The 26,036-nt window shown below is 58.6% G+C and overlaps 1 protein-coding gene across 5 annotated transcripts; it reads left to right on the forward strand.

The window, feature by feature from the left end:
• Nucleotides 1-1,589: 1,589 nt before the first annotated feature.
• On the forward strand, nucleotides 1,590-26,036 carry TMEM201 (transmembrane protein 201). Of its 5 annotated transcripts, XM_049109555.1 has the most exons (12): nucleotides 1,641-1,745; nucleotides 3,517-3,625; nucleotides 8,014-8,134; nucleotides 8,402-8,596; nucleotides 9,852-10,028; nucleotides 11,355-11,704; nucleotides 12,317-12,520; nucleotides 17,747-17,976; nucleotides 20,971-21,042; nucleotides 21,612-21,911; nucleotides 22,723-22,860; nucleotides 23,919-26,036. In XM_049109555.1, exons 3-12 carry the CDS (start codon nucleotides 8,015-8,017, stop codon nucleotides 24,014-24,016), a joined length of 1,884 nt encoding a protein of 627 aa, XP_048965512.1. In that variant the 5' UTR covers nucleotides 1,641-1,745; nucleotides 3,517-3,625; nucleotide 8,014; the 3' UTR covers nucleotides 24,017-26,036. The 5 variants fall into 5 exon arrangements, 4 of the variants coding, with proteins under 4 accessions (XP_025283021.1, XP_048965513.1, XP_048965512.1 ...); XR_007410498.1 differs by lacking the exons at nucleotides 3,517-3,625; nucleotides 23,919-26,036 and adding an exon at nucleotides 22,303-22,649 and having other exon boundaries at nucleotides 1,590-1,745; XM_025427236.3 differs by lacking the exon at nucleotides 3,517-3,625 and having other exon boundaries at nucleotides 1,590-1,745.

Genomic DNA, 26,036 nt, shown 5'->3' on the forward strand with positions numbered 1-26,036 from the left:
TGTGTAAGATGTTCTGTATTTTCTCATGGAAATTATTTCTGACACAGCCTTGTGAGGCAGGTATTACCATCATCCACATTTTACAAATAAGAGAGGCTCAGAGGTTTAATGACTTGCTTGAGGCCTCAGAGATGGTAAGTTGTAAAATGGCCAGCAGTGGGTCTGCAGTGCTTGTTGGGTAGAGGGGGCATCTGAGCCTGTGTAATGGCCGCTCCCCGCGGGGGTCCAGCAAACCATTCCATTCACTCAGGGGGCACCAGCCCACATCACTACCACTGATGAAGGCAAGACCAGTTAACACCAACGACTGCGTTGTTGGGTGTGTTCTCTGTCCATGTAGATCACAGATCCCATCCTGGGAGTGGGACATTATTCAGTCTCTGAATCTTCCTTGGAAAGAAAGTGGTACTTAAGTACAGTGCCACACAGCTTGAAGGAGGTTTCAGTGCTGCTTGTTCATATGTATATTAGCAACATGGCCAAGGCAAGGCCTTGGCTCTGACACCCACATGGAAGAAAGAGGATCTGCAACGGGGCCTCTCTCATCAGCCCCTGGATACCCTGCCCGGCTCCTTGCCCTCTCTGCAGCTCCTGGGAATGCAGGTGACTAGGGTGCCAAGCAGATTACCTGATGTTACAGGGGTAAGGTGTGCTGCTCTATAACCCCACACCCACACCATCCACCACAAGGAGAGCTCCAGTGTTGACCTCAGAAACACTGGATGTGTAACTGAATAGAAATATTTACAATCAGCTGGGTTTTTTTGTGGTTTTTTGTTTTGTTTTTAGTTATGAAAAGTAATTTAACTGAAGCCAATAATACTGAAAATGGCATAAAGTGAAACTTCTCTAAATCCACAACCTGGGGTAATCATAGCTCAGCACTGAAGAGTCCTCGACTTCTACAAGCATACGCATCTAGGAGCGTCTTTGTTCACAAACTTAGTTCTCACCAAAATCAATGTGCACGTTCCTTTTTTTTCAAGTGTCCTCCCTCCAGGTCAATAGCCATATAGCTCCAGCCTTACATCCCGGAGTTCAGGTAGGGCTGTCCTGGGATTAGTTCTTCTCTACGGACAGACGTTCATGTTCCCATGAACTAATTTCGTATTTAATGGAGTGGATTCAAAGAGCAGCTTGCAGCAAAACAGCTGTTTGTGCACCGGCTGGCCTTGGCCGGGCGTCGGGGTACAGGACCAGCGGGAGAAAAGGCGACCCAGAGTCCGTGGCCCGAGGCGCTAAGGGTGGCGGACTTCGCGGGAGGCGCGGAAGAGGGCGGGGGCCCGGGCCGGAGCCGCCTCCCGCCTCCCACCTCCCACCTCCCGCCGCGGGGGGGCGCGCGCGGCCTGGCGCCGCAGCTTCCGCCGGCGCCCCGCCCCCCGAGCTCGCCCCGGGCCCCGATTGGCTGCGCGGCGGGAGCGCGCCGAGTCAGGGGGCGGGCCCGCGCCGGCTACAAAGCGGCGAAGGTCACGGCGCGAGCAGGCGCGCGCCGCCGCCCCGCGTCCCGCCTGCGGCCCTGGGCCCCCCGCCCCGCCGCCCCGCCGCCCGCCGCCCGCCGCCCCCCGCCGCCCGCCCGCCGCCCGCCGCCCGCCGCCGCCCGCCCGCCGCCCGCCGCCGCCCGCGCGCGCAGCCATGGAGGGAGTGAGCGCGCTGCTGGCCCGCTGCCCCACGGCCGGCCTGGCCGGCGGCCTGGGGGTCACGGCGTGCGCCGCGGCCGGCGTGCTGCTCTACCGGATCGCGCGGAGGTGAGTGCGCGCGGCCCACGCGCCCCGGCCCGCCGCCCGCCGGCCTCCCTCCCTCCCTCCCTCCCTCCGCGGCCGCGCGGCGCCTCCCTGCCCGCGAGGCCGCGGCGTGGCGGCGAGGGCCCAGCCTGTGCGCCCACGCGCGGCCCCCGAGGGCCCGGCCGGGGAGCGGGCGCGGCGGGCGCAGGAATGCGGGGCGGGCGAGCGCGGCCGGCGCGTGGGTCACACACTTCCTCCCCCACGGAGACTGCAGGGCCGCCCCCGCCGCCCCCGCGCTGCGCTCCTGCCCGCCGTCAGCCCGGCTCCGCGCCTCGGGCACCGTCGGGGGGCTGGTACTCGCTGGCACTCCCGGCTCTGCAGACGCCGTCCCAGGGGCCCAGAGTCACAACCCCAGCTCCCCCTAGGGAAGGAAGCCGAGGGACAAAAGAGCTAAGAACGTTGTCCTGGACTAGGAGAGCCACCGTGTGCGCTGCAGCGGCCGGCCCCGGAGCCTGCGTTCCTGCCCGCGGCTGTGCCGCCCCCAGGAGCGGGGAAACCTAATGTTCTTAAATGGGCTGGGGTTCCCGCTGCTGCGTGGCGGCTTCGGTGGCTGCCCCAGCGCTGACGGGGCTCAAGCGTCACGGTGACCCCTGTTCAGAGCCTGCATCTCTGGGGGGCCTCCATGTCGGGGATGAAAGCTGAGTGGCCTCTGGCTTCAGCAGGGCCTGGGGGCAGCCCAGCTGCTTCTGCATCTGATCCAGCCTCTCCGAGGACAGGGGGAAAAGGGTTGTGAGAACATTCTGGGGGCCAAATGGGTGGCTTTATAGTTTCAGCAAGGGACCCCGCAAAGCTCCAACATGAGATGGAAGAAGAGAAGGAACTTGCCTGCAGTCCCTCAGCAGCGACCGGCAGAGCTGGGGTTTGAACCTGGGCAGTCTGGTGGTTCTTCCTTAACCACCACTACATATTGCTGCTCACCCAGGGGAGAAACAAGTGAGGGCCACTGAGTCACAGGCTTCCTGGAGGGGGGGGGGGAGGAGCATTGGTGGTGTCTGCAGGGCGACCCAGACTGGCAGGCTTGAGGAGGGGGTGGCCTCCCAAGAGAGGATTGAAGGAGCTCCCAGCGCTCGGAGTCCCTGACACCCCCACGTCTCCCACTGTCCCAGTTCCTGCCCAATTTCTGGAAGCTGGAGGGCCTTCCAGGACCAGCTGGTTCAAAGCGGTCACTTTATACGTGAGGGAACTGAAGGGCAGGAGCACATGGCAGTTTGCTCTGGTTCCCAGAGTGTGTGGACAGCAGTGGGGGAGTCCAGGGCCCAGCTTGTCTCCTGTGACACCCCTGCCTCCCAGTTACACCAAGGATCAGAGCCGGGGCCAGGCTTCCATTGAGTGTAGTGCGGCTGAATTTGGACTGGGTTTGCTCACCGTGCCTCAAGCTCCTCTGTCTTTAGCTGTGGCTGCTCTCAGGGGTCCTGTTTTCCCCTCCTGGACTACTGGCCACCACTTTGCCTCTCCCAGAGATAGGAATCTGGAGACTTGGTGCATTGTTGGGCAGGCTGGTCCGAGAGGAGCCAGGAGAGTCCGTGGAAGGCCATTTCACTCCAGCAGCACGACACCAGAGTCATGGTGTGGCATGGGGGCCCCTTGGTTGGGCTGACAAGGACCAGACTTTTCCCAGGAGGCTCTGAAATTTTCAAAAAGCACTCGCTTTTATCTGGCCATCATAAATTGGCCACTGTCATGATTCAGAAGCAAGACCAGCCCTGCAGAGACTGAGCCCATCTCCTTCCACCAGGGCGAACACCCGGACATTGAGGAACAGTGGCTTTGGCTCCACCATGGGTCTTGAGTGACCCTTGGGAAGATGTGTGAGGAGAGTTGTTTCTGGAAGGCGGCGTGGCCAGGTAGGATGTTTGTGGGCTCAGCACAGAGCTGGCAGAGACATATATAGAGCAAAGACTGGCCTGAGGCCACTTCTCTGAAGGCTGCAGCCCTCCCAGAGCCTTGGTTTTGACCAGATCGTTAGTAACTCAGTGCTGATGACCTGCGTAAGCACCTGCATGCCGCCACCTTGAGAAACCCATTCTCCAGGTGAGGGGACCAGGACCTGGAGGCTTGGGCTCTTGTCCTCCTCTTGCCTCTGTTAAATAGCAGATCCACCCTAGCTCCTCAGCTCCTAACCAAGCCACATAGTCTGGGTCCTCGCGGAGCATGCACAGGAGGCCACCACTGTCAGCCTGGGGTGGGAGCTGAGTTACACTTCCCTGGGCTAGCTTGCCCTGCCTCCAGGTGGTCGTGATGGCTGCCTGTTCCTCCCCCACCCCAGACGCCCAGCTCCAGACTGCTGCTCAGCACCAGGATCTGTCTTTGGCCAGCACATCCCTGCTGAGGGCCTCGGGCCTCCTGTAGCACCATGAGTGTTTATTGAATTATCTACTTGGGGTTTGGAGAGAGAGAAGAGCAGTCTTCCCGCGTTAAGTAGCAGAGCCTCATCCTGGTGTCCAGAATCCTTCTGGCCACCTCTGGCCACACTCCCCTGGTCCTGCACACTTGCCAAGGGGCCACCACGCCCTGGATGCATGCTGGGTGTACCCACCCCACCCCCGGCCCAGCCATCCCGCCTGTATGAACACCAGCAAACCCATTCTGTAGGGTAACAGCAAATGCTGTGCTTGTTGGCCTATCCTGTGACATCTGTCACTAGCTGCCCTGTGAAGTTGTCATTCTCCTCATGTCCAGGTCAGAAGTGGAGAGCCTTGCTCATTTCCTGTCTCCCTGTGAGCCTAGCATGTGCTCAGTACACATGGGTTGTACTGAGGTGAAGGAGGGCAGTCTGCCATCCCCAGGCCAGAGAGGTGGATTTGGGGGCTCTCTATCTTGGTGTTGGCAGGACTGCCCTGAGGATGGGCGGGAGGCCTGGAGGTACCAGGTTGCTTTTTGGTGCTGCTGGTCCTGTGGCCCCGGAGACACCTACTCCAATTCTCCTGGCTGGATAGGACAACATATGTTGTCCACAGGGCACAGAGGAGCAAATGAGGAGCCACGTGGGGGTCCAGCAAGGGTCACCTGTGAGGCTGTCGGGGGCTGTCCTCCTGGGGCCCTGCTAAGGCTAACTTCCTGGTTCCTGAGGGAACCAACCTGACTCTCACGGAGATAGTCTCCCAGATTTCATGCAGCCAACACGCGGTGCCTGGAGTCCTCAGCTGTGTGCCAGGCCCTTCTGAGGGCCTGGCAGAAACATTGCCACAACAGTCTTCCCCAGACTCTGAGCCCGCTTAGACAGGGACAAAGCACCATCCATATGTCTCCTCCATGTGGCACAGTGCCAGGCTCAGGGCAGGTGCCGAGGACCTAGAGCTGCATCCCTTAGAGTGGTGGGCTCACTCCTAGATGTCCCCACCCCCATCGTAGGAAAGTCAAGGCACAAACTTTGTTTTAACTAAGTGTCCATCAGGGCTGATAGGGTGATACCATTGTTGAGGTCATGTGTCCATCTTTCTTTCCCCAGTGTGTATGTTTAGGGCTTGTGGACGGGTGGGACCAGAGCATGTAGCTACTCCTTGCTTCTCCCCAGGAGCCTAGCCTGCTCCTAGATGCTTCAGACCTCCTCAGGCTGCCTCTGGCTCCAGCAGAGCCCAAGAGTTAAGCATGCAGGTAGCAGAAACTGGGTGAACCCTTCCAGATCCTCCTGTCCGCACACCTCTTGGGGCCCAAACTTCCTCCCTAAGGTGCCCTGGCCAGGGACCATCTCCCTCTTGCTTGTGGGACAGGGACGTGCTGTCTTACCACCTCAGACTTTGTCCAGTCCTCAGAGTAGTTTGTCCTAGAGTCTCACTGGGATGCATTTGTTGGCTTGGGGAGAAGTGGTTTGGAGGTTGTATGAGGACCTGGCGGGGGGGGAGGGAGGCTTTTCCTGAGCAAGAGCAGGACCAGCACTAAGCTGGCTCAGAATAGACCCTAACACTCCTGTCAGGCCTGATACAGGTGGAGGTGGGTGCAGCCCTGGGAGGGGCAGCGCTGAGTGGGGAGCTCCAGTGCTCCCTGGGCCTTTTCAGGACAGGCCACATAGGAGCTATGAGGGAGGCCTCAGTGGTGGGTGATCCCCCCACCCTGGGCAGGGATTTCCACAGGGTGAGAGCGACAGGAGCCAAAGTGGCTGGTTGCCCTGACGGCCCCAGGGACCAGAGCTAATCCCCCACCTCCCCTTCCTGCCACCCACTTCCAAGCCAGGTTCATTTCCTGAGCAGCAGAGCTGGAGGCTCAGAGTGGAAATGATGGCTTCCTGGGGCAGGAGAGGCTTCGGGGACTCCCTGGGACTGAAGCCACAGGTCCTGCTCAGCCGCGTGGGTCCCCGGGCCGCCGCCTTTATCTCCTGCCTGGCTCGTTCTTTATGCCGAGGCTGCCAGCTCCTCTGCTTGGCTTCTCTCCATAGGCCAGGCGTTGCTTGCGGGGGTGAGGGGACCCATGGTGAGGATGAAGGGCCCCCGCGTCAGGTGAGAGAGATTTCTCAGCCTGCATCGTCACTCACTGGGATGTGCCCCTGCGCTGTCACAGAGATGCCTGCAAAGCAGGTGCAGACTGACAAAGGGAAAGCCAAGTGCCAGCCTCTCGGTGGAACGGGTTTCCACACCTCTTGCCTTGCCTGGCGCCGCCTTCAACTACTCTTTAAGTGGAGCCCAGTGAAGCTGTCCAAGTGCCTCACACCAGCCACCTGCCAGGCTCAGCACTTTCCTAAATGCCCTGGTTTGATCCTCTTAGCGGCCTCCTTTTGGGGCAAGGATTATCATTATCCCCATTATCCCCCAAAGCAGTGGAGGTTCCAGGAGGTAGATGACATTCCCCAGAGGCCATACCACACAACCACGACCTCAGGGCTGTGCTGCCGTTTCTAGGCCTTGTTCTGGCCTCTTGCTGTTGACAAGATGTGGTGGTCCCTTATCCATCATGAAGGCTTTGACCTGAGCAGGGGCAAGGAGTATGCTGCTGTGGCTGCTAGGGGCGATACAGGGTGCCTTCATGTACCCTGGGTCCTTCCTTGCATGTCTGCCTCTCCCCCTCACCCCTTCCCAGGCTCATTACCATTTATTAGGCATTTAGGCCAGCATTGTTACATACTTTCCACCCTTGGCATGCTCTTGTCCCCAGTTGTCAGGGGGTAAGAGTGAAGCCTGCCCATGGTCGATGAGGGGGCAGTGGAGGGGCTAGCCCAGGAGGTAGCTGCGGTATCAGGACGGTGGCAGGCCCAGGGACAGGAGAGTGACGGAGCTGGCCCTTGGCATTGCAGAGCACCTTTATGTGTCTCATGTTGTTGGATTGAAGTAACACGAAACGCAGATTCTGTGATGGCTCACACTCTGCCAGGGCAGGCCAGGAAGCTCGAGGTCCTGCTGCCCTGTGGACAGCACACATGAGTGTGCTACAGCAGGGGCCCAGGCAGTGCCCCAGAGCTGGAGGTTGCCTCTGAGGGAGGACAGGAGCTGTGAGGCCAGGACCCCAGGGTTCAGGCAGCTGCTACCCACTGCCTACATTGTTTCTAGGTCCCTGGACTGGAGGAGTTTGTTGGGCAGTTGCTGTACTCCCCCACCACTCCACCTCACAGCCAGTGAGGTGGGGTGGAGGGGCCCAGAGCACAGATCCCCCAGTGTCTGGGCCAGGATTACCCTACAGACCCCACCTGTCACCACATATGTGGCCAACAAGGGCCACTGTGGATTGCCTGCCCTGTCCCCTCCAGCAGGGACGATTGGCTCCAGCCTGAGCAGCTGTCTCTGGTCTCCACCCCTCAGTCTCCATGGCCTCGCTCTCTTGGGGTTTTCATCTATGGAGCACAGGAGGCTCCTGCCATCTGGAAACTCCCCAAAGAACACTCTTCATATAGCCCAGGACAAGCCCAAGGTCTGTGAGCCTTGGGTGGGTGGTCCTAGAACCTGGGCACTGTCGACCCTATGGCTTGGCCTGCCCTGGCTCCTATAACCCATTCCCCCATCCTCCCACTCCACCCCTGCCTAAGCCCCAGGACACCAGGGGTAGGGGTGGGGGGGGCACAAGCAGGGCAGGCTTTGCCTGGAGGCCTGTGGAGAAGCTCAGCTCAGCCCAGCCTCGGCCTCCTTGCTGGTCTGACTGTTAAGCAATCAACATGCAGCCAAGCCCCTCATCCTGGCCCAATCATTTCCTCCAGCCCGCCGTGTCTCCAGCTCTGGGTCTCCCATCCTACTTCCTGTGCTCTTTCTCTGGTCCCCTAGTACAGGTGGCAGAGCCCTTCTATTTGACTCTGCTCTGTCCTCATCCGCAGGATGAAGCCGACACACACCATCGTGAACTGCTGGTTCTGCAACCAGGACACAGTTGTGCCCTATGGGAATCGTAACTGCTGGGACTGTCCCCACTGCGAGCAGTACAACGGCTTCCAGGAGGTGCGGGCCTGTCTGGGGCTGGCAGGCACCCCCTCCTCTGACAAAGAGGAAACCGGCCCAGGGAGCTGAGGTGGTTTGGCCAGTGTCACACCACTACAAGTAGCAGATCAGGGTTCAAACCCAGATCTTTCTAGCTCTGAAGACACTTCCGTGGAGTGTCGCTAGATGGGGGCCTGACCTGGCAGGGAGGCTCTCCTGCTTGGGCGGGGGGGGGGGCACACGACGACTTCCCCCACCAACTCTGGTCCCTTTCCCCCCCACTCCCAGAATGGCGACTATAACAAGCCGATCCCTGCCCAGTACATGGAGCACCTGAACCACGTGGTGAGCAGCACGTCTGGCCCCCGTGCCCCCACGCAGCCCCAGCAGTGGGTGAGCAGCCAGGTGCTGCTGTGCCGGAGGTGTAGCCACCACCAGACCACCAAAATCAAGCAGCTGGCTGCCTTTGCACCACGTGACGAGGTGAGGTGGGCGCAGCAAGGGGCTGGGTGCATTAGAGCAGCTGTGGGCAGGGGCGGAGAGGGCCCCCTCCTCATCCCGGGCCGCGCCAGCCCCATGTTCTGGGCGTGTGATTTCTTCCACCTATGTTGGAACATGCTTCTTGCCCTCCATCCTGTCTCGTGGTTGCTGCTGTTAGGGCTCCCAAGTGCAGAAACAACCTGGAAACCCCAGTGCCTGCAGGGGGTTTGGCCCTGTGCAGGGGGAGGTAGGATCCTTGGGCTCCCACTCAGGCTCTCCTGGACCCATCTTGTCTATGTCCAAGTCAGTCTTGTCCACTGGCTGGGCAGGCAGTTGCTCTGGAGTTGTCAGAAGACACTCCCAGCTTCTGGAAAAGGAGCCTGGTGTTAGGAGCTCGCTCCTGCCTTGGAGCCCAGCAGCCTGGTTAGCTAGTACATCCTGCCTGCCTGCCCCCTGCCAGGCCTCGCCTAAGTCTGGGGGTTCCCCAAGCATCAGGAGAAGAGTCCACCTGGGGCTCAGAGACTCTGGCTTTCCCACAGTCCTGTGGGCAGGGAGGAATATAGTGGGAGTCCTGGCTGGGCAAGGGAGACTTGCATAAAGAAGGGAAGACATGTGCAGTTTGGCAACCAGAGCAGCTGTGCTGGCATATTCGGCCCAGTAAGAGATCAAACTGAACACTCGTGGCTGCCGCAGATTGAAATGTTTGGCTCCTCCAGCAATGAGGAAGGAGAGGTGTATTGCTCCCTCCCTGGAAAGAGGAGAGATGAGACTCGAATCTTTTGAGCTATTCTGAAGCCCAAAGGACCCTTCAGCTCCCTGTTAAGCCTTTGTCTATAGTGTTTTCTGGACCCTTGGTCTTGAGGAAAGGGGCAGGCCCTGTCTCTGGGCTGTTCTGTCTACATCTAAGTAGCGAGGCTAGAGCTCTTTCTCCTGTGACTCACGTGCCTTCCTGGAGCCTTGGAGCCCAGGAGTGAAGCCTGAAGCAGGGGCCGTGTCCTGAGCTCCTGGCCTCCAGCTACATCCTATGTAGCAGCAGAACCTGGCAGAGAGGTTCCTGTCACCCATGGGCCCCTACCATGTGCTAGCCAGCCCTACCCTCGGTAGCCCACATCACCACAGGCAGCAGGGCATTAGCCCAAGCAGGGACACCTTGCTCGTGGTCACCCCACTTGCCAGAGAACTCAGATCTGACCTGCTTGCCAGGGGCAGCCCCGGTTGCCAAGGACCCTGAGCCTCTGGCGCCCCCACTCCCATGCAGGGCAGGTACGACGAGGAGATCGAGGTATACCGGCATCACCTGGAGCAGATGTACAAGCTGTGCCGGCCATGCCAGGCGGCCGTCGAGCACTACCTCAAGCACCAGAACCGACAGCTGCGCGCTCTGCTGCTCAGCCAGCAGTTCAGGCGCCGGGAGGCCGACCAGACCCGCACGCAGGTTGGAGCGAGGCACCCCGCAGGGCATTCGGGGAGTCACAGCCTTAAGTCTGAGATAGAGGGCGGAGCCCCTGTGGGTGGAGGGCAGCTCTGCCGAGCCGGGATCCTTTCCCCAGGGGGAGTAGCCTTCTCTGGGGGGCCCCATTCCCACCCTGTCCCCAGGCCCCTTGTGGTCATCAGCCTTAGTAGGTGTCCCAAGAGTGACTGAGTCTCATGATACACCTGTGTTTGTGCTCTTGAGTGGGGGGCGGGGGGGAGGTCTATGAGGGCCCTGCTGGACCTGGGCACTTCCCCAATACTGGCATGCATTCCCCACAGCACCCTACATGGCAGGTACGCCCGTTAGCTCTAGGACTCCCATGCACACCTGGAAGTCAAACTTGGGGGTTCCATAGCTGGCTGAGGGACACACACCAGGATTTGAACACAGGACTATCTGGCTAAAATTATTTTTAGTTACTATCACGGTGCTAAGTGGATGGAATGTCCTGGTTTAAAAACTCTGATATAATAGTAAGTGGAATTAGAAGTAAAACCATCCACCCCAGAGACATTCCTGCCTGTCCCGTGGGGTGCCCAGATGTGTTCTCTGTCCAGTTGGTGTGTGGTTTCCAGTCTGCACCCAGGCCCCTGACCACAAGACCACAGCCCTGGCCTGCACACCACCCACTTCTGCACAGCAGGAAGCCAGAAGTGCTGACCTTTGGCTTTCCTCCTCACCACCATGTTCCTAGACCAAACAACTTATTGCTGTGTTTAACTTCTTTTTGGCCTGAGTTATCTCTGTGTTTATTATAATGCCAATTCATAGTAGAAACTTTGAGAACTTCACAAAATGATTGAGAAACTTAATAGGAAAAACAGGTCACCATAATACTATAAGGGTTTTTCTAAAGAACGGAGCAGAACTGTAGCCTACCCAGCGTAGTGACTTTCACAGTAGGTGAAGGCCAAGAAAGGATACAGATCAGTGGGACACCGCAGTAAACCTAGAAACAAAGCTGGGAGTACATGAGAATTTAAGACCGAGTAAGACTCCATCTCTGACCATTAGGAACCAGATGGGAATTTTTTATTTTTTTTATTTTTTATTATTATTATTTTTTTAATTTTAAGTGGGGCTTGAGCTCAGGACCCTGAGCCCAAAACCTGAGCTGAGATCAGGAGTCAGACACCTAATGGACTGAGCCACCCAGGCACCCCCCTGAAACCAGGTAGATTCTTCTGCACGTGCTCTGGGGCCCTTGCCAGACCTCTGCAGAGTGCGCACCAAGAATGATCGTCAGTGGCTCTGGCCACCTTGCTCACCAGTTTCTCTCTCCTGCAGAGCTTCTCATCCGCGGTAAAGGCCCCAGTCCAGGTCATCATGCTGCGTGCCCTCGCCTTCCTGGCTTGCACCTTCCTGCTGACCGTTGCGCTCTATGGCACCAGCAACCCTTTTGCCCCAGAGGCCACTCTGCCCCCAGCCCTGCCGCCTGGTGGTAATGGCTCAGCCACACCTGACAACAGCACTGGCCCTGGGGCTGAGGGCTGGCAGCAGCTGCTGGGCCTGCTGCCCGAGCACGCGGCAGAGAAGCTACGCGAGGCCTGGGCCTTCGGACAGAGCCACCAGATGGGCGTCGTGGCATTGGGCTTGCTCACCTGCCTGCTGGCCATGCTTCTGGCTGGCCGCCTCAGGTGCGTGGGGATCCATGCAGGGCAGGACTTGGTAGGAGGAGTTGAAGCCAAGAGGCTGTGCTGGGCGTGCAGTGGTGGGTAAAGCTCCATGATGTAGCTGGAGGACGACATGGTTCCTCTTCTCCAGTGGCTGGGAGCCTGGGGGGCAAGAGGAAAGCAAGGGCCTGCCTGAGGGATTGGTGGCACTCAGAGCTGGCCAGCCACCTCCTCCTATGTACTTAGGCCAAATGGGGCATGCCTCTCCCCCCATCTGACTCCTCATCTGCAGAGTTGGGGTGGTGATGACCTCCTACCTCTCTGGTTGTTGGATGACCAGTGGGCTCCCCCGCCGTGCACTTTGGAGACCCTGTGTTGGATGCTGTCCACATCACCTCAGCAGCTCTGAGGGGAGGGTCCTTCACCCAGGTTTATAGGCCGGACTCCTGAGGCCCATTCAGAGTCACACAGCATATGGATGTTGGGAGTGGGAGTCAAAGGCCCACACTTTCCTCGGCCCTGGACTCTGACCTCTGAGCGGGGCCAGGGACAGACATAGGGGCCAAGTGGCAGGAGGGGGTGGGTTCTTACACTGACGCCGTGGGCCCTCACCACCACCCCTGCTCTGTCCCACAGGCTCCGGCGGATTGACGCCTTCTCCACCTGCCTATGGGCCCTGCTGCTGGGGCTGCACCTGACTGAGCAGTACCTGCAGGCTGCCTCCCCCAGCTGGCTGGACACACTCAAGTTCAGCACCACGTCCCTGTGCTGCCTGGTGGGCTTCACGGCAGCCGTGGCCACAAGGAAGGCGACAGGCCCACGGAGGTTCCGGCCCCGAAGGTCAGAGAAGCAGCAGTGACTGTGGGGGGAGGACAGACGGACGGACAGGCCCAGAGCAGGGCCCCTCTGACTTGCGTCTTAACCTGCCTCACTCCTGCCCTTGCCCAGCCTAGAGCTCCCTGTCCTTTCCGGCACCACCAAGCCACCCTCCAAGTGTCCTCTAGCTGCCCACCACTGCCGCCATTTTTCTGGCCAAAGACCCTGTTGCTGCCTTGAGACTGGATCACAGGCGGCACCCACACAGCCTGCCTCTGACCCAGGGCCTCCAGCTGGCAGCTCCTAGAGCCCCCACCCTGGCCACACCCTTTTCCTGGTTCTCACACCCGGGGGTGAGGGTCAGGTCTCTGCTGTCTGCCTCTCCTCTCACTTTGCTCCATCCCCGAGCTTCTGGCTCAGGGGCTGGTGACAGTGACTGCAGGCTGAGCCCTTGGCGCATGGCCTACTCGGGCTGCTTGGCATGGGCAGGTGCAGCTGAGCAGGGGCCAGAACAGAGCCCCCCCACCTTGTCCTCACATCACTGCTCTATCCTTTTACTCCTGACCGTAGCCCAGCCAACCCTCACAGAGCAGGGAACCAGAAGGACACAGGGCTGCCCCTAAGAGCTTCCCGAGACCCACTGTCCCCCAGCCTCCTTCCTCAGGAATGGAGAATGCAATTCTTGGGTCCAGACTGGGCCTGACCATGAGTGTGGCGTGAGACTCTTGAGGTGGACAGTAGAGAATCCTGTTTCTGTGGCCAGCAAGTGTCTTCTTAGCAGCCAGGTCGTTGGGCGATCTGAGCAGTCTTTATCTGTCTATTTTTCGGGCACTGCTGTGGGCTAGGACAGAACTAGGGCACCCTCAAGCTGCTCCCTGTTCTGAGACATGCCTGGCTCTGCCCTAAAAGGGCAGGGCCCTATCGTATTGGCTGAGCCCTCTGCTCACCCCTGCAGGGACTAGGGTGCAGGCGTTGCCAGCAAAGGCTGGCAGTAGAGGCCCGAGTACTCTTGGCCTGTGCCCTTACTCCCATGCCTGGGAGTTCCTCCACTCAGCCCCCATACGATGCCTGGGGAAAGTTCTCACTGTGTGTGGATAGCACAGGGCGAGGGCCCAAGAGCGACACCCAGGACACCAGCTCATTTGTCACTTTGTCCTCATTTGTCACCACTACCCTCCTGGCTCCTGGAGCCCCTAATGGAGGCTGCCGAGGCTTCCTGCTTTCCAGTTCTCTGTGGGGTAGCTTTTGCTTCTGTGGGTCAGGTGGGAGGGGAGGGAGAGAGTCACCGCTCCGGGGAGAGGCACACCTGCCTCTCACTAGCTGATCCTAGCCGGGCCCGTGCTCTTTCCAGCCTCAGTTTACCATCTGTGAAATGAGAGGTGGACCTTTCTCCAGGACCTCTGAGTGCTCACCTTGGTATGGACACCCTGTGGAGACAGAAGTGCCAGCCCAGTGGGAGGGTGGCCCCAGGCTGTTTCCTTCCTGCATTGTGCACCCTGATGACTCCCTCTGGGGCAAGTATGCCCTGCCACTAATCACTCTGAGCATGAGTCCCCCTCCAGATGCGATCCCAAGGGTCCCAACCACTCCGCTTTACACGTTGAAGCGGGAGAAGGCAAAGCAGATACCATGCACATGAGGGTCACAGCAGCTGCCAGAGCCTGAGGGGCAGGAGGGAGAGCACCCTGGGCAGGCCCTTCATGGAGCCTGGGCCCCACCGTCACAGGTCCTTACGTTGATGGGGTCCTAAGAAGCCACCCCGTACCACTCACCATATTGTGCAGCAGCCTGTGCCCCGCCCTGGCCCCTGGGTGGGTCCAGAGCTGCCCCTGTACCAGTGTAGCCTCAGTTGTGTGGCCTCAGTCAAGGCCCCTCCTGGCTGGGCTCTACTTGTTCTCTGTGGAGGGTGAGGTACAAGGTGACTGACGAGCGGGGAGCATGCTGAACCGGGAGCAGGCCCTGCTGGCCTGGCCGAGGTGGGGGAGGAGATGGCCCCCCTTCTACCTCGTCACCCCCAGGCAGCCCGCCCAAGGGGAGGGGCGGCGGCAGGTACCAGGCTGAGAGCCAGTGGTCTGTTAGCTGTGCATGCCCTTGTATACGGAATCTCCCATTCTCAAGGAAACTGACAGTGTGATGCTAATTACTGCCTTTCTTGGCGTGGAGTAGAAGCAGGACATCTGTGTGTATGTGTGTATTTAAGTTAAATTATTTATAATAACCATAACCAGTTCTCTTGCTGGCCAGGAGCCCCTGCCGAGCAGATGTCTTTCCTGCCCTCTAGTGGGGAGGGAAAGACACCCTCATGAGATGAGCCTCATCGGAGCAAGGCTTCCTGGGCTTTTTAGAGTTGTGTGTGACTTTTTAAAATGACCTGTCTGTCCTTTAAAGTTCGTTATTTGGAGCATATTCTAGCACCTTCTGATGTTTACTGGCAACCGCTGAGGAAGTGCTGGCACCACTGGGACTGTGGCTTATTAACTGGAAACGTGTTGCCCTACTGGGGACCTCTGTCCCCTCCACTGGGGACAACTGTCAGACCACCTGGGGTCGGGGTGACCATCTCCAAGACATGAGGGAGGCGGTCTTCTCTCTCCGAATTTGGGGTCCCCATCATGGGCTGAGCAGCCACCTGGACGCACCTGCCCTGGGAGGAGCCTGTGTCCCTTCTGTCCGTGACCGTGGCCAAGTGTCCCAACCTCTCTGGTTGTGTAGTAGAACTACGGAGGATCGGCCGGTGACTCTCTCTGCTGTAACCATAACTCCTGGCCATAGATGTTGTGTTTTTCGTGCTGTATTTTCAATAAATGCCTCCGGGGCTCTGCTTTTACCGGCGGGCATCAGGTACCATGTCTTTTTTGTTTGTTCTTTCACGTTTCTTCAGAGGCTTCTGTGGCAGGGGCAGGGGAATTCGGGGTACAGGCATGCCCACAGGAGTCAGGTCTGGGTGCTGGCAACGTGGCCACCAAATGCTTGGGGCCCAGCTGCCCTCACATGTCCTGCTGGGTCATATTTTCCCCCATCTCAATAAACTGCTGCTTAAAATGTAGTCCTTTCTCTCCTTCCATTCCTGTCTGGGACTGGGATTGGGTCGAAAAGACTGGACAGCCCCCTTAGTGTCAGATGGGATACAGTACAACCGCCTGACCCATCCTAGAACCTGTTTATCCCAGTGGATGTACAGACTTGGGTTATGGGCTGAGTGCTTCTCTGAGATGGCGTTTGAGGGTGCAGGGTGGTCTGGGGGGAACCCTTGCCAAAGGCAGTGTAGATACTTTGGAGCTCTCTGGAGCCTGGCAGAGGTTCCCAGGGACCGTCTGCTGCAGAGCCATGATGAGAGCTCACTTGGCCCTTTACAAGTACCTGCAAGTTGACTGATGTCACTGCATGTCACAGCAAGAGGGGTCAGACCAAAGAGCTGTCTCCTCAGTGCCAGTGTTCTTAGGGAATCAGATTGGGAACAGCTCTGTGCCAGATGGCTGAGAGACTCCAGTTTTAAGCACTAGGGTGGCCCCAGGTGTGGGCAGGATCTGGGAAAAAGGGAAGAGCTGGAAAGACTCTGGAAGCTGCTTCTGGGCACAGCTGACCGCCTCTGAGCTGCACAGCCTGGCATGGAGCCTCTCCCCTCACTTGCTGGTTACTGGGGGTGGGCCATGGGCTCTGTGGCAGGGGTGGGCACAGAAAGCCTGCTCAGAATCCTGCTGCCATCTGCTGGACAGGCCCAAGCGTGCCCTGCCCCCAGGGGGTCCTCTAGGAGGTTCAGGTCCAGCAGGGGACAGAGCTTCCTTCACATGTGATCAGAGCCAACTGGCCAGAGGTCCCAGTGCACGTCCCCTGCCCCTGCTGTGAGTTCGGTGGCCCCCCACCTCACCTTTCCCCACAGTAGTAGCGCCATCCTGCCAGATGGTATCACACACAGTTCTACAGTGACAACCTGTGTGGAGACAGAAAGTCGACCTGTAAGGAGACAGAACCTTCCTCAGATGTCTGGGGGGCATGGAGGTGGGTGTCAGGCTTGGGCAGAACAAGTTGGCACATGGAGTGCGGCCTCGTCCAGCCTGGAGTTGGCCAGACCCACCTCCTGGCGATTGGTTTGAGGAGTTCCTGCCACGATTTCCCCGTGCCCCCAAAACCCAAGGCCCCACCTTTGGTTCTGACATCCAGGTAGCCTCCTGGCACTTTGGAAGGCCCTCTAGGAGGGCAGCGGTAGACATTACACTCGCCTCATAGAACTTGTTTAAAAGGAGGGATAGGAGTGAAAATAGTAGGGCAGTCAGCGGAGTGTAGTTTAGCTAGCAGTGCCCTGAGTATTTGTTCACGGTGGGTGTGGGGTGGGCCCCTTAGCAGGCCCCCGGCTCTGCTGCAGGGCCTGAGCCAGCCTGCCCCTCCGTCGGCACATTGTCCATGGCCCCAATTGTCCCTTGGGACTGAGGTAAGGCTGGACCTCCCCCAGCTCCGTCCAGACGGCGGACTAATGTATTAACTGCCTCTGCCCCTTCCCTCCTTCTGTAATCGGTTGCCTTAATCAGAAGCATGGTTGACAATCTGGCTTGGGGCCACCAGGTCCTGTTGTGTGATTTGTCCCATTCTCGAGTTAAAGAGACACTGTCACCTTCCGTCTTTGGGGCAGACCTTGCAATGGTTTACCAGTCTTTTCCAAGCTTGAGTTGTTAGGCTTGTGTCCTGCAAGAGCCTCTTCCCCGGGGAGTCCAAAGCCTGGCCACCTCCCCCTCAGCTCTGCAAGGGGCTTTAGAGGAGTGTCCGAGACCAGGGAGCAGCAACAGGATTCCTGGAGCCTGGCCCTGTGGAGCAGGGGGCTCCCCGAGCACAGCCGCCCTGTCCAGAGGCTCTGGGCACGGAGCACAGAGTGGCAAGGCCTTCGTTGAGCACCTGGCACGGGGTTGAGCATTTTTGCTTCAAGGCAAAGGGTTGGCGTGAGGTTGGCAAGGGCGACAGTGTCACTTTAATACCGAGACCAGTAGTGGAACTAGTTTGCTGTGAAAGCTGAGGGGGATCGGAGGGGGGCATGCAGGGAGGGGTGGGTCACGCTGGCACCTCCCAGCCACCCGCTCCTAATGGCGTGAATGCGGTTGGACTGCTTTTCTGCTTCAACTAACGCACGCCTCCCTGGGACCCCGACTCCGGCCCCACCTGGCACCAGGGGAGAGGGGACGGGACCTGTGTGGAGGCCACCTCCAGAGCCTCCCGGGGCTGACCCTCCTCTTGTCTCCCGTGCCCGACGGGCTCTTGCAGGTGTTTCCCGAGAGACTCGGCCGGCCTCTTCCCCACGAGCCCCAACCTAGCCGTGCCATGCCCAGGCGCGGGCCCTGCAGCATCTCTGTTCATCCCCAGCCCGCCTGGCTTCCTGCCACTTGCCAGCCAGCAGCTGTTCCGGTCTCCTCGACGGGCCTCGCCCTCCTCACTGCCAGGCCGCCTCAGCCGGGCACTCTCACTAGGAACCATCCCCTCTCTGACTCGAGCAGGTAGGAGGTGCTCAGCCCAGGCAGGGTGAGCTGGGCTGGGCAGGGAGATGCTGAGTGTGGGGTGGGATGTGGGTGAGAAGGTGGTTAGAGCTCCTGCTGTAGAGATGTGCAGAACTGGTCTCAAATCCTGGCGAGTCCACTCAGTAGCTAGATGCCTTGAGCCAGGGGGCTTTATCACTCTGAGCCTGTTTCCCTCAAAGACAATGAGGCTAGGGGGCCCCTGGGGGACTCATTTGGTTGGGCATCTGACTTAAGTCATGATCTCAGAGTCCTGGGTTCGAGCCCCACATCAGGCTTCCTGCTCAGTGAAGAGTCTGCTTCTCCCTCTCCCTCTGCCAATTCCCCTGCTTGTGCTCGATCTCTCTCTGTCTCTCTCTCAAATAAATAAATCAAATCTTAAAAAAAAAAGAAAAGAAAAGAAAAGAAAATGAGGCTCGTAGCAGAATCTGCCTGTGGGTGTTTGTGTCAAATGTTGTGTCAAATGTTGTGTCAAATGTCAAATACCTTCAAAGCATCTTCTAGAAGGGCAGCTGGCACCTTGCGGGCACTCAGACATCCACGCACACTGGGCATCCTCTTTTACCACCCTTCTTGCTGTCATTATTATTGCCATTGTTTTGAGGCCTTGGGGGCTGGAAAATTTGCCCCACTTCTTGACCGCTTGCTGCACATGGGCCCTGGCACAAGAGACTTTGTTTTATCCTTCCCCTTCTCCAGCAGAATCTTCCTGGGAGGTCAGTTATAAATTAAATCCAGTTTTTCCTCTTCAGAGCATGGCGAGCACTCTGTGATGGCCCTCAGCGCTTGGGGAAGCCACCTGGGCGGACTAGGCTGCATCCTCCTTGGGATGTGTCCTAGGGACTGGCTCCTGGGGGACGCAGGTTTGGGAGCAGGAGTCATGAGGCAGGATCCCAGCCTCCAAGAATGTGGGCGGTGTCTTGGTTAATCTGGGCTTGGTAACCTGCAGTCAGAGTCCCGGATTCCCGTTTCAGCCCCTCAGCAGCTCTGCCTGTTTGGGGACTCCAGCTCCAGTCACATGCCCTCTGAACTTCAGTCACATCCCCTCCCCACCCCCCAAGCTTGGAGCTGGGCTTTGTACCCAGTCATCTGGCTCCTGAGCTCAGGCATCCTGCAGCCCTGGTGTGTGCAGGCCCGTGTCCTCCTGGGTAGAGGGTGGGTCACACCACAAGAGGGCAGGTCACACAGTGGGTAGGGTTCAAGGCCTTCAGAGTAGGATAGGTGTGACTGCCCCAAGTACAGACACCTGGATGCCAGATGGTTCTGTGTAACCAGCAGTGTAACCAGCACCCTCCTCCGGGAATGGTCATTCAGCGGAGTTGATGAGGCCTCTTTGGGCTCTTTGTGAGCAGCCCTTGGCGGGTGAGGGGAGACCCTGAAATTCCCTGAGTGTGGGAACCTGGGAGGCCTAGGGACTGGGCCCCTCCCCCTAGAGTATTCTTAGAGCTGTGTCCATCCAGCTTCCAGGTAGGGGTGGGGCTGGTTGGGCCCGAGGTAGGGACAGCTCATTTCAAGTCCTGCCAGAGCCTTCTGATGGCCATGTTGGGGAGAGCCAGGGCAAATGCAGGGTTGAAAAACTGAGCCCCAGGCCAAGCAGGCCCCCAGCCCAGGACCCTGGGAGGATCTAGAACCAGAGGCTGTGCCTCAGGGCTGAGGTGGGCATGATATCAGAGAAGCTTCTAGAATAGGGCCTTTAGCAAACATGACTAAAGTTATTATAATGGGATAGGAATGCTGGTAACAGCAGCAATTGGAGGCCTAGCTCCTCCAAGGTGACTAAAGGCCATTTTGCTTGTACCCCGAGTTGACAGTAGGATGATTTTCCTTTACCCTCTTAGCAGAGATATCCCTCTCTGTTCCCTGTGGGTCTTGAGGAAAACTTGGGGAGAGAGTGGGCTGCCTGTTGAGGGCACCAGGAGCCCAGCACCTGCCCAGCCAGGAGCAGCCCTGCCCTGGGCCTGACTCTCCTGGATGGCTCTCTGTGCATGCTAACCCCGGGTGGCCTGAGCTGGGGAGCTTCTATTTCAAGCCCCTCAGGAGGGGAGGATGGCATTCTAGAGCCAGTGCAGGCCATTGAGGCAGGGCCTCACACCCATCGTGGAGGACCCGCAACCTCCCTGTTGCCCTGTGAGGCTGGAGGTCGGGGTGGTGGGGCGTAGGCTGGTCTCAAAATGTCTGGTGACAGGTGGGATCCCAGGGTCTCCACTGCCAGGGGCATCGAGGATGAGTTTTTGCAGTTCCTTGGCTTAGGTAACCAAAAGGAGCTGGTAGTCTGGGGCTCAGGCACCAGGCCAGGTTCCCATTTCCTGTTTCTCTCTTTCTCACCCTCCTTGCCTCTGTTCCTTCCTGCTGCTGTCCTCATCCCTGCATCCCTATAGCTCATGCCCAACAAAGAGACTGCTCTCCTAGCATCCATAGAGCGGGCTCTGGAAAGGACTCTGCTTGGGCCACATGCCCACCCTTACCCAGACACATGGGTTGGCCGGGTGTTTGTTGCTGGGCCTTGTGAGGGAAGGGGTAGGCGGTGCGCTGTGACCAAGGGACCCTCATAGCCCCACGGGCAGTGGAGGAGCAGCCGCTCATGACAGCACATGGTGGTTGCTGAACCTTTCCACACTCAGCTCCCACCTGAGTGTTGGGGAAACATAGGACCCTTGGGGTGGTGTCTCTGCCCTCGGGGTGTGCTTGACTGAGGAAAAGCAGCATGTTCAGTGCTCCCTGAGGTGTAGTACAGGCCAGCAGGTGCAGGTGGTGGGGAGAGGGCTGGTGTCTGTTTCTTTCTCCGTGAACTAAGCACAGGCCAAGCATATCTCAGACAGTAGTTCAGGGAGTCAGTTGAGAGCCTGTGTTTCCGTGAAGGCCTGACTTGAGTGACAAAGGTTAAATGTCAGCAGGGCAGGGACTGGACAATGGAGAGGGTGGGCAGCTGTCGTCACCATGGGCCTGATATGTCTCACCCTCTTCTTTCCTCTTCAGACTCGGGGTATCTGTTCAGCGGGAGCCGTCCGCCATCTCAGGTGTCTCGCTCTGGAGAGGTTCCTGTTTCAGGTAAGGAGAACGGGGTGGCTGCTTTCGCTGGGGACAGTGTGGGCCCAAGTTTCCCGAGCATGCAGTGGGAGGGGCGGGAGCAGCAGCTAGATTAACCATGAGCCTTAGGATCTGACGAGGGCCTTTGTTCAAGCCTCAGCCCCATGCCTCCCAGCTGTGCAGCCCTGAGCAAGTGACTCACCCCTGTGCCTCAGTTTCCTCTTCTGTGAAATGGGTGTGATAGTTTCCAGGATTAGGTATAATGCCATCCCCTTCTCAGTGATGACGGATGGATACACGCACTGAGGATCCCGCCATCAGCAGGGCTCGGTCTAGTGGAGCTTAATTCAGTGCCCTTGGCAGACAGAGGGGACGGGGCTAAGGCTCTGTGATCCTCTGGCCTCTCTCAGCTTCTGGCAGGCTTCCCTCTGTCCCCCACCTTGGGCCGGCCTTGCCTTTCTTCTTGGGTTTCTAGAGGAAAAGTGGCAGGAGCACAGCTGCTGTAGCAAGCGTAGCTGTGACAGTAGGCAGCACTCATCCTTGTTACCGTTCTTACCAGAAGTCGCCGTTTCTGTCCTCCTGCCTTCCAGATTACTTCTCTCTGCTGTCGGGATGCTGCCCCTCCTCCCCACTCCCTTCCCCAGCACCTTCCGTGGCCGGCTCTGTGGCCTCCAGCTCTGGCTCTCTGCGCCACCGCAGGCCGCTCATCAGCCCGGCCCGGCTCAACCTGAAGGGGCAGAAGCTGCTGCTGTTCCCATCACCCCCCGGGGAGGTGCCCAACACACCTAGCAGCTCAGACGAACACTCGCCCCACAACGGCAGCCTCTTCCCCCTCGAGCCGCCCCAGGTCCCACAGAGATCGCCGGCGCAGGACACGAAGCTCACTGTGGGTACGACCCTCTGATTGCCCTCCCGGGATACAAGAGAGCCCAGCCGAGCTGTGACAGTGTCTCTGGTCACGTGCAGGCAAGAGGCCACGCAGGGCCTGTCCTTGCTCTTATCCAAGCATGTGCAGCCACCCTCCCAAGCTCCAGACACTCCTGGCCTGGCTTCTGGGGACCTCGGACCGTCCAAGACCTTGCCCTCCATTGGCTGGTTTTATTTTCTTCTCTTGCAATTGACCTGGAGGGTCCTTTGTTCCTTGGGATGGATCAAAAATGCATTATACCCTGCTAGCCTGCATCTGTCTGGTCACAGATATTTTTGTTTTGCTCAAATGGTGGTTGTCCTGTCAAGTATTTTTTAATTCTTAAATTTTTAACATCAACCTTTAAAATTTAGGACTTTCACATGAATGTGTGGATCTCCTGTGTCTCTTACAATGTCCGAAGATCTGGCCACAGTGGGTCTGAATACTGGCCAGACAGGTGGAAGGGCAACTTGAGATCCCACGTCCCCGCCTCGGTCACCCCCTGCCCCACGTCTGGAAGCTTCACTTGTGGCCATCATCTGTCAGCACCTGTTGGCCGTGCAGTATGCTGCTCCTGATCTAAAACCAGCTCCCTTCGTGGCAGCTACACAGCCGGGATATGAACGAGGACCTGGCCTTCCATTGCCCAGAGTAGGGCGAGTGGGCTGGGATGGCCAGGGCTCGCTGGCCACATCCAAGGACAGTCCTGGGATTGGAGGTAGAGCTGCCCCATGTCTGTCCCTGGGGGTGAGCTGTGGGCACCCTCTGAGACACCCCTTCTCTCTCTGCAGACATGAGGTCAGTGCCAGAAAGAGGCAGTGCCTGCAGCAGCCGCTCCATCAAGAAAGAGGACGACTCATCCCAGTCATCCACCTGTGTGGTGGACACAACCACCCAAGGGTGCGTGGAAGAGGCCACTGCCTGGAGAGGTCTGTACTCTGATGTGGTTGAGGAGGGCACAGCAGCGTGGAGGCCAAGGGTCTGCAGCCCCCATCACCTCCTGGTCTGTGTGGGACCTGAGAGAGCGAGCTGTCCTGGGCCCTCCAGTGATGGGGGAGCCAGCACCTTCTGGGTCCGACCACGACTTGGCAGACGGCATGCCCCACCCTCAGATCAGGGTCTGGATCTGCATCAGAACAGCATCTCTGACCACAGGGAGCTATTTAAATTTAACAGAATGAGCATTGAATGCCAGTAAAAAATGTAGTTTCTTTGCTGTGCCAGCCACATCTTGAGGTTGCTGCTGCCGTGTTGGGCGGTGGCTTCTCTTCCTGCACGGCCCTGGGAAGATGCGGGCCTGGAGAGCCTGGTGCACCGCGGGGCACGGAGCTGCTGGGTTCCAATCCCGGCTCCTCTGCTTGCGGGCTGCAGGGCCGGGTATGAGACTAGATCCTGGTTCTGTAAAGTGCCTGGCACGCAAGAGCCAGCGCCCCGTGTTTTCCCTAGGAGGGCCCAAGGGACATGTATGTGGGAAGATGGATTGACGTGTACACAACAAGTCTTTTAGCAAAGAAACCTTTGAACTGACTGGAAATAGGTGCTGCCCCCAAATCCAGCCAGTCTGGGGTGCAACCCAGCAGCAGCAAGACCCAGAACACAGACCTGGAGCGGGGAGCCCCAGTCTGAAGCCTGGGCATGGTACTACTCACTGCCCTAAAACCCCCGTTTCCTGTCTGTAAAGTGGGGGACACACTCCTGGCCCTCTCACCAGGGTACAAGTATGGGACACACCCTGGCCCAGTAGCTGCCGGGTAGCATGAGCTCAGGAAATGAGGTACCTTTGGGGGGGGCAGGACTTGACCAGGTGACCCCAGGTTCAGGGGTCTCTCTGGGCAACCAGGAGAGCCCTGGGAGCAGGGCCGCAGGGCCCCACAGCAGCATCTCTGGGGGGCTGGGCCAGTGATCTGCTGCACAGCAACCCTACCACCCACAGGTCCCTCTTCTGACCTTTGCCCCTTTGACTGTATCTCTCTGCTCTCTCCCGAAGGTCGTTTCAGGCCCTCCCTGGTCCGGGGCCTCCTGGCCGTGAGCTTGGCTGCCAATGTGTTCTTCACCTCTGCCTACCTGTACCAGATTCTGCGCTGACCTGTGGTCCGCAGCCTCCCAGCGCCCAGAGGGTCTCCGAGGCGCCCAGGTGCATGCTGCTTCCACCACTGCCGGCCTCAGAGCCCTCCCTGCAGGGCTGCCTCCACCGTCCTCTCCAGGGCCTTTGACCTCTCTGGGCCCGTCCTGTGCTCGGGATCCCTCCTCCTCACCTAACAGACCACAGGGCTGAGCCTGGTCCGTGAGGTCACTCTCCTCCCTGCCCGTTTCCTTAGCTGACATCTCTTGTGTTTGGTGCTGACCCTGATCCCGAAGCCAGGGGTCCCCGAGGGGCTACAAGACCCTGGAGTCCCCCCCCGACTGCCCAGCCTACCTGGCCGGTGTGCCACTACTACTGTACCTGCAGCAGGCGCTGGGCTGCCTCATAACCCTGCGCCACGGGCTAGGACCACATCTCCGTACTGTACTTCTATCTCACTACAGCCACCTCAGGTTCCCTGGGGGAGGATGGAGGGTGGTCCCCGTGTCCCTCATCCTCAGTCCTGCCCCGTGAAGAACAGACCCTGGGCAGGCCCCCTTGAGGACAGGCAGTACCTGGCCCTGCCTTGCCCTGTCCTGTCAGCTCCAGGCCCAGCCTGCCCTCTGGCTCTCCTGGTGGGCGGGCAGGTACCAGGGGTCCCCAGCCCAGGGCCCCTCAGAGTTCTAGTGTAAGCACCTCCCCTCCCGCCCCCACCAGCCACCCTTCTGGCCTCTCGTGCCCCCATTTTATTACCTCCAGTGCCCTTCCCAGGCAGCAGCCCTGTGACACTGAGAACACTACCCAGAGCCCCCTACCCCATTTCCTGGCCTGTGCTTCTGGGCCCCTCCTCCACACACTGCCCACAGGGGAGGCTCCAGCCCTTGGCCTGCATTGCCCTGCGGGACAGGCCCGGGCCAGCCTCCAGGTCTCAGATGGAAGTGGACCCTGCCCCTGCCCTGCCGTGAACCTCCTCCCCTCCGACTCATTCTGCTGTCACGGTGGGCTCAGGGTGACCTCTGTCTCAGGCCACCTCAGCTGGCTTTCCTTCCCACCCCACTGCCCTTCAGCCCTGCCACTGCCCTTCCGACAGCTACTGCACATTTGCCCCCCAACCCCGGCCTTTCTGCTGGGGTCCCGTCCTGCCCCTGAGAGGAGGAAGGACGGCCCTTGGTCTGGCAACAGGGACTCCCCCCGCCCCACTGCTGTGAGGAATGAGTGTGCGTGTGGCCATCAGAGGCCCCCTGTCCCCGTCCCCGCTGCCCTGGGGCCTCAGACACAGGTGGGCAGCCACAGTCTTGCACAATCCTGTGCCACTCGGGGAGGAATTGGCAGTCTTGGCGAATTCTGAGACTTGCTGGTGGAGGGTGGTGGTCATGACGGCAGGAGGAAGGGTCTTTATCATTCAGGGATAAAGTTTAATTTTATTTTTCTACACATTTTTGCCAGGTAAGGCATTTTGCTGGTAAGCAGGATGCCCCCAGTTCTCCCTGCCAGGGAGGTTTCGTTTTTTTAAGCCTTGGGTGCTTTTTTAGAGTTTTTTTTACCATGTGGGGAAGGAGTTGCTCTGACTTCCCCCTCTCTCCTCTTCCCCCCACTCCTGTCCTGAGAGCTGTTTCCTGCCCTGTCTCACCCCAGAACACGGGGCATGGGGAGCCAGGGGCCGCACCAGGACCCTGTGTCTAACTGCCAGAGATGATTCCAACTTGGAGGTGCTGCTTCTTGGCCCCCATTTGTACAGCTGGCATGTGTGTCAAGTTTTTTAATTTTATTTTTTGCCTAACAAAGCCAAACTCCATTCCCGAACACCCTTCCTCTGTGGCTCTGAGGAAGCCTCAACACAGTGCCCAGCCTCCCGTCTCAGTCTGGGACAGCTTGGTCCCTCCTGCCCAAGCCCGGAGGTTACAGCACCTCTCAGGGGCAGGGGAGAGGCGGAGTGGGGAAGGGGGGCTTCCTCATGTTTTCTTTCAAACAAAAAACACAACCTTATTTTTCTTTACAAAAACAAAAAAGGAAACCAAAAAAGATACCAACCTTTGAACTATA

Source organism: Canis lupus, chromosome 5 (assembly GCF_003254725.2).
Source record: "Canis lupus dingo isolate Sandy chromosome 5, ASM325472v2, whole genome shotgun sequence".
In the NCBI taxonomy this organism is placed as follows: Eukaryota; Metazoa; Chordata; class Mammalia; order Carnivora; family Canidae; genus Canis; species Canis lupus.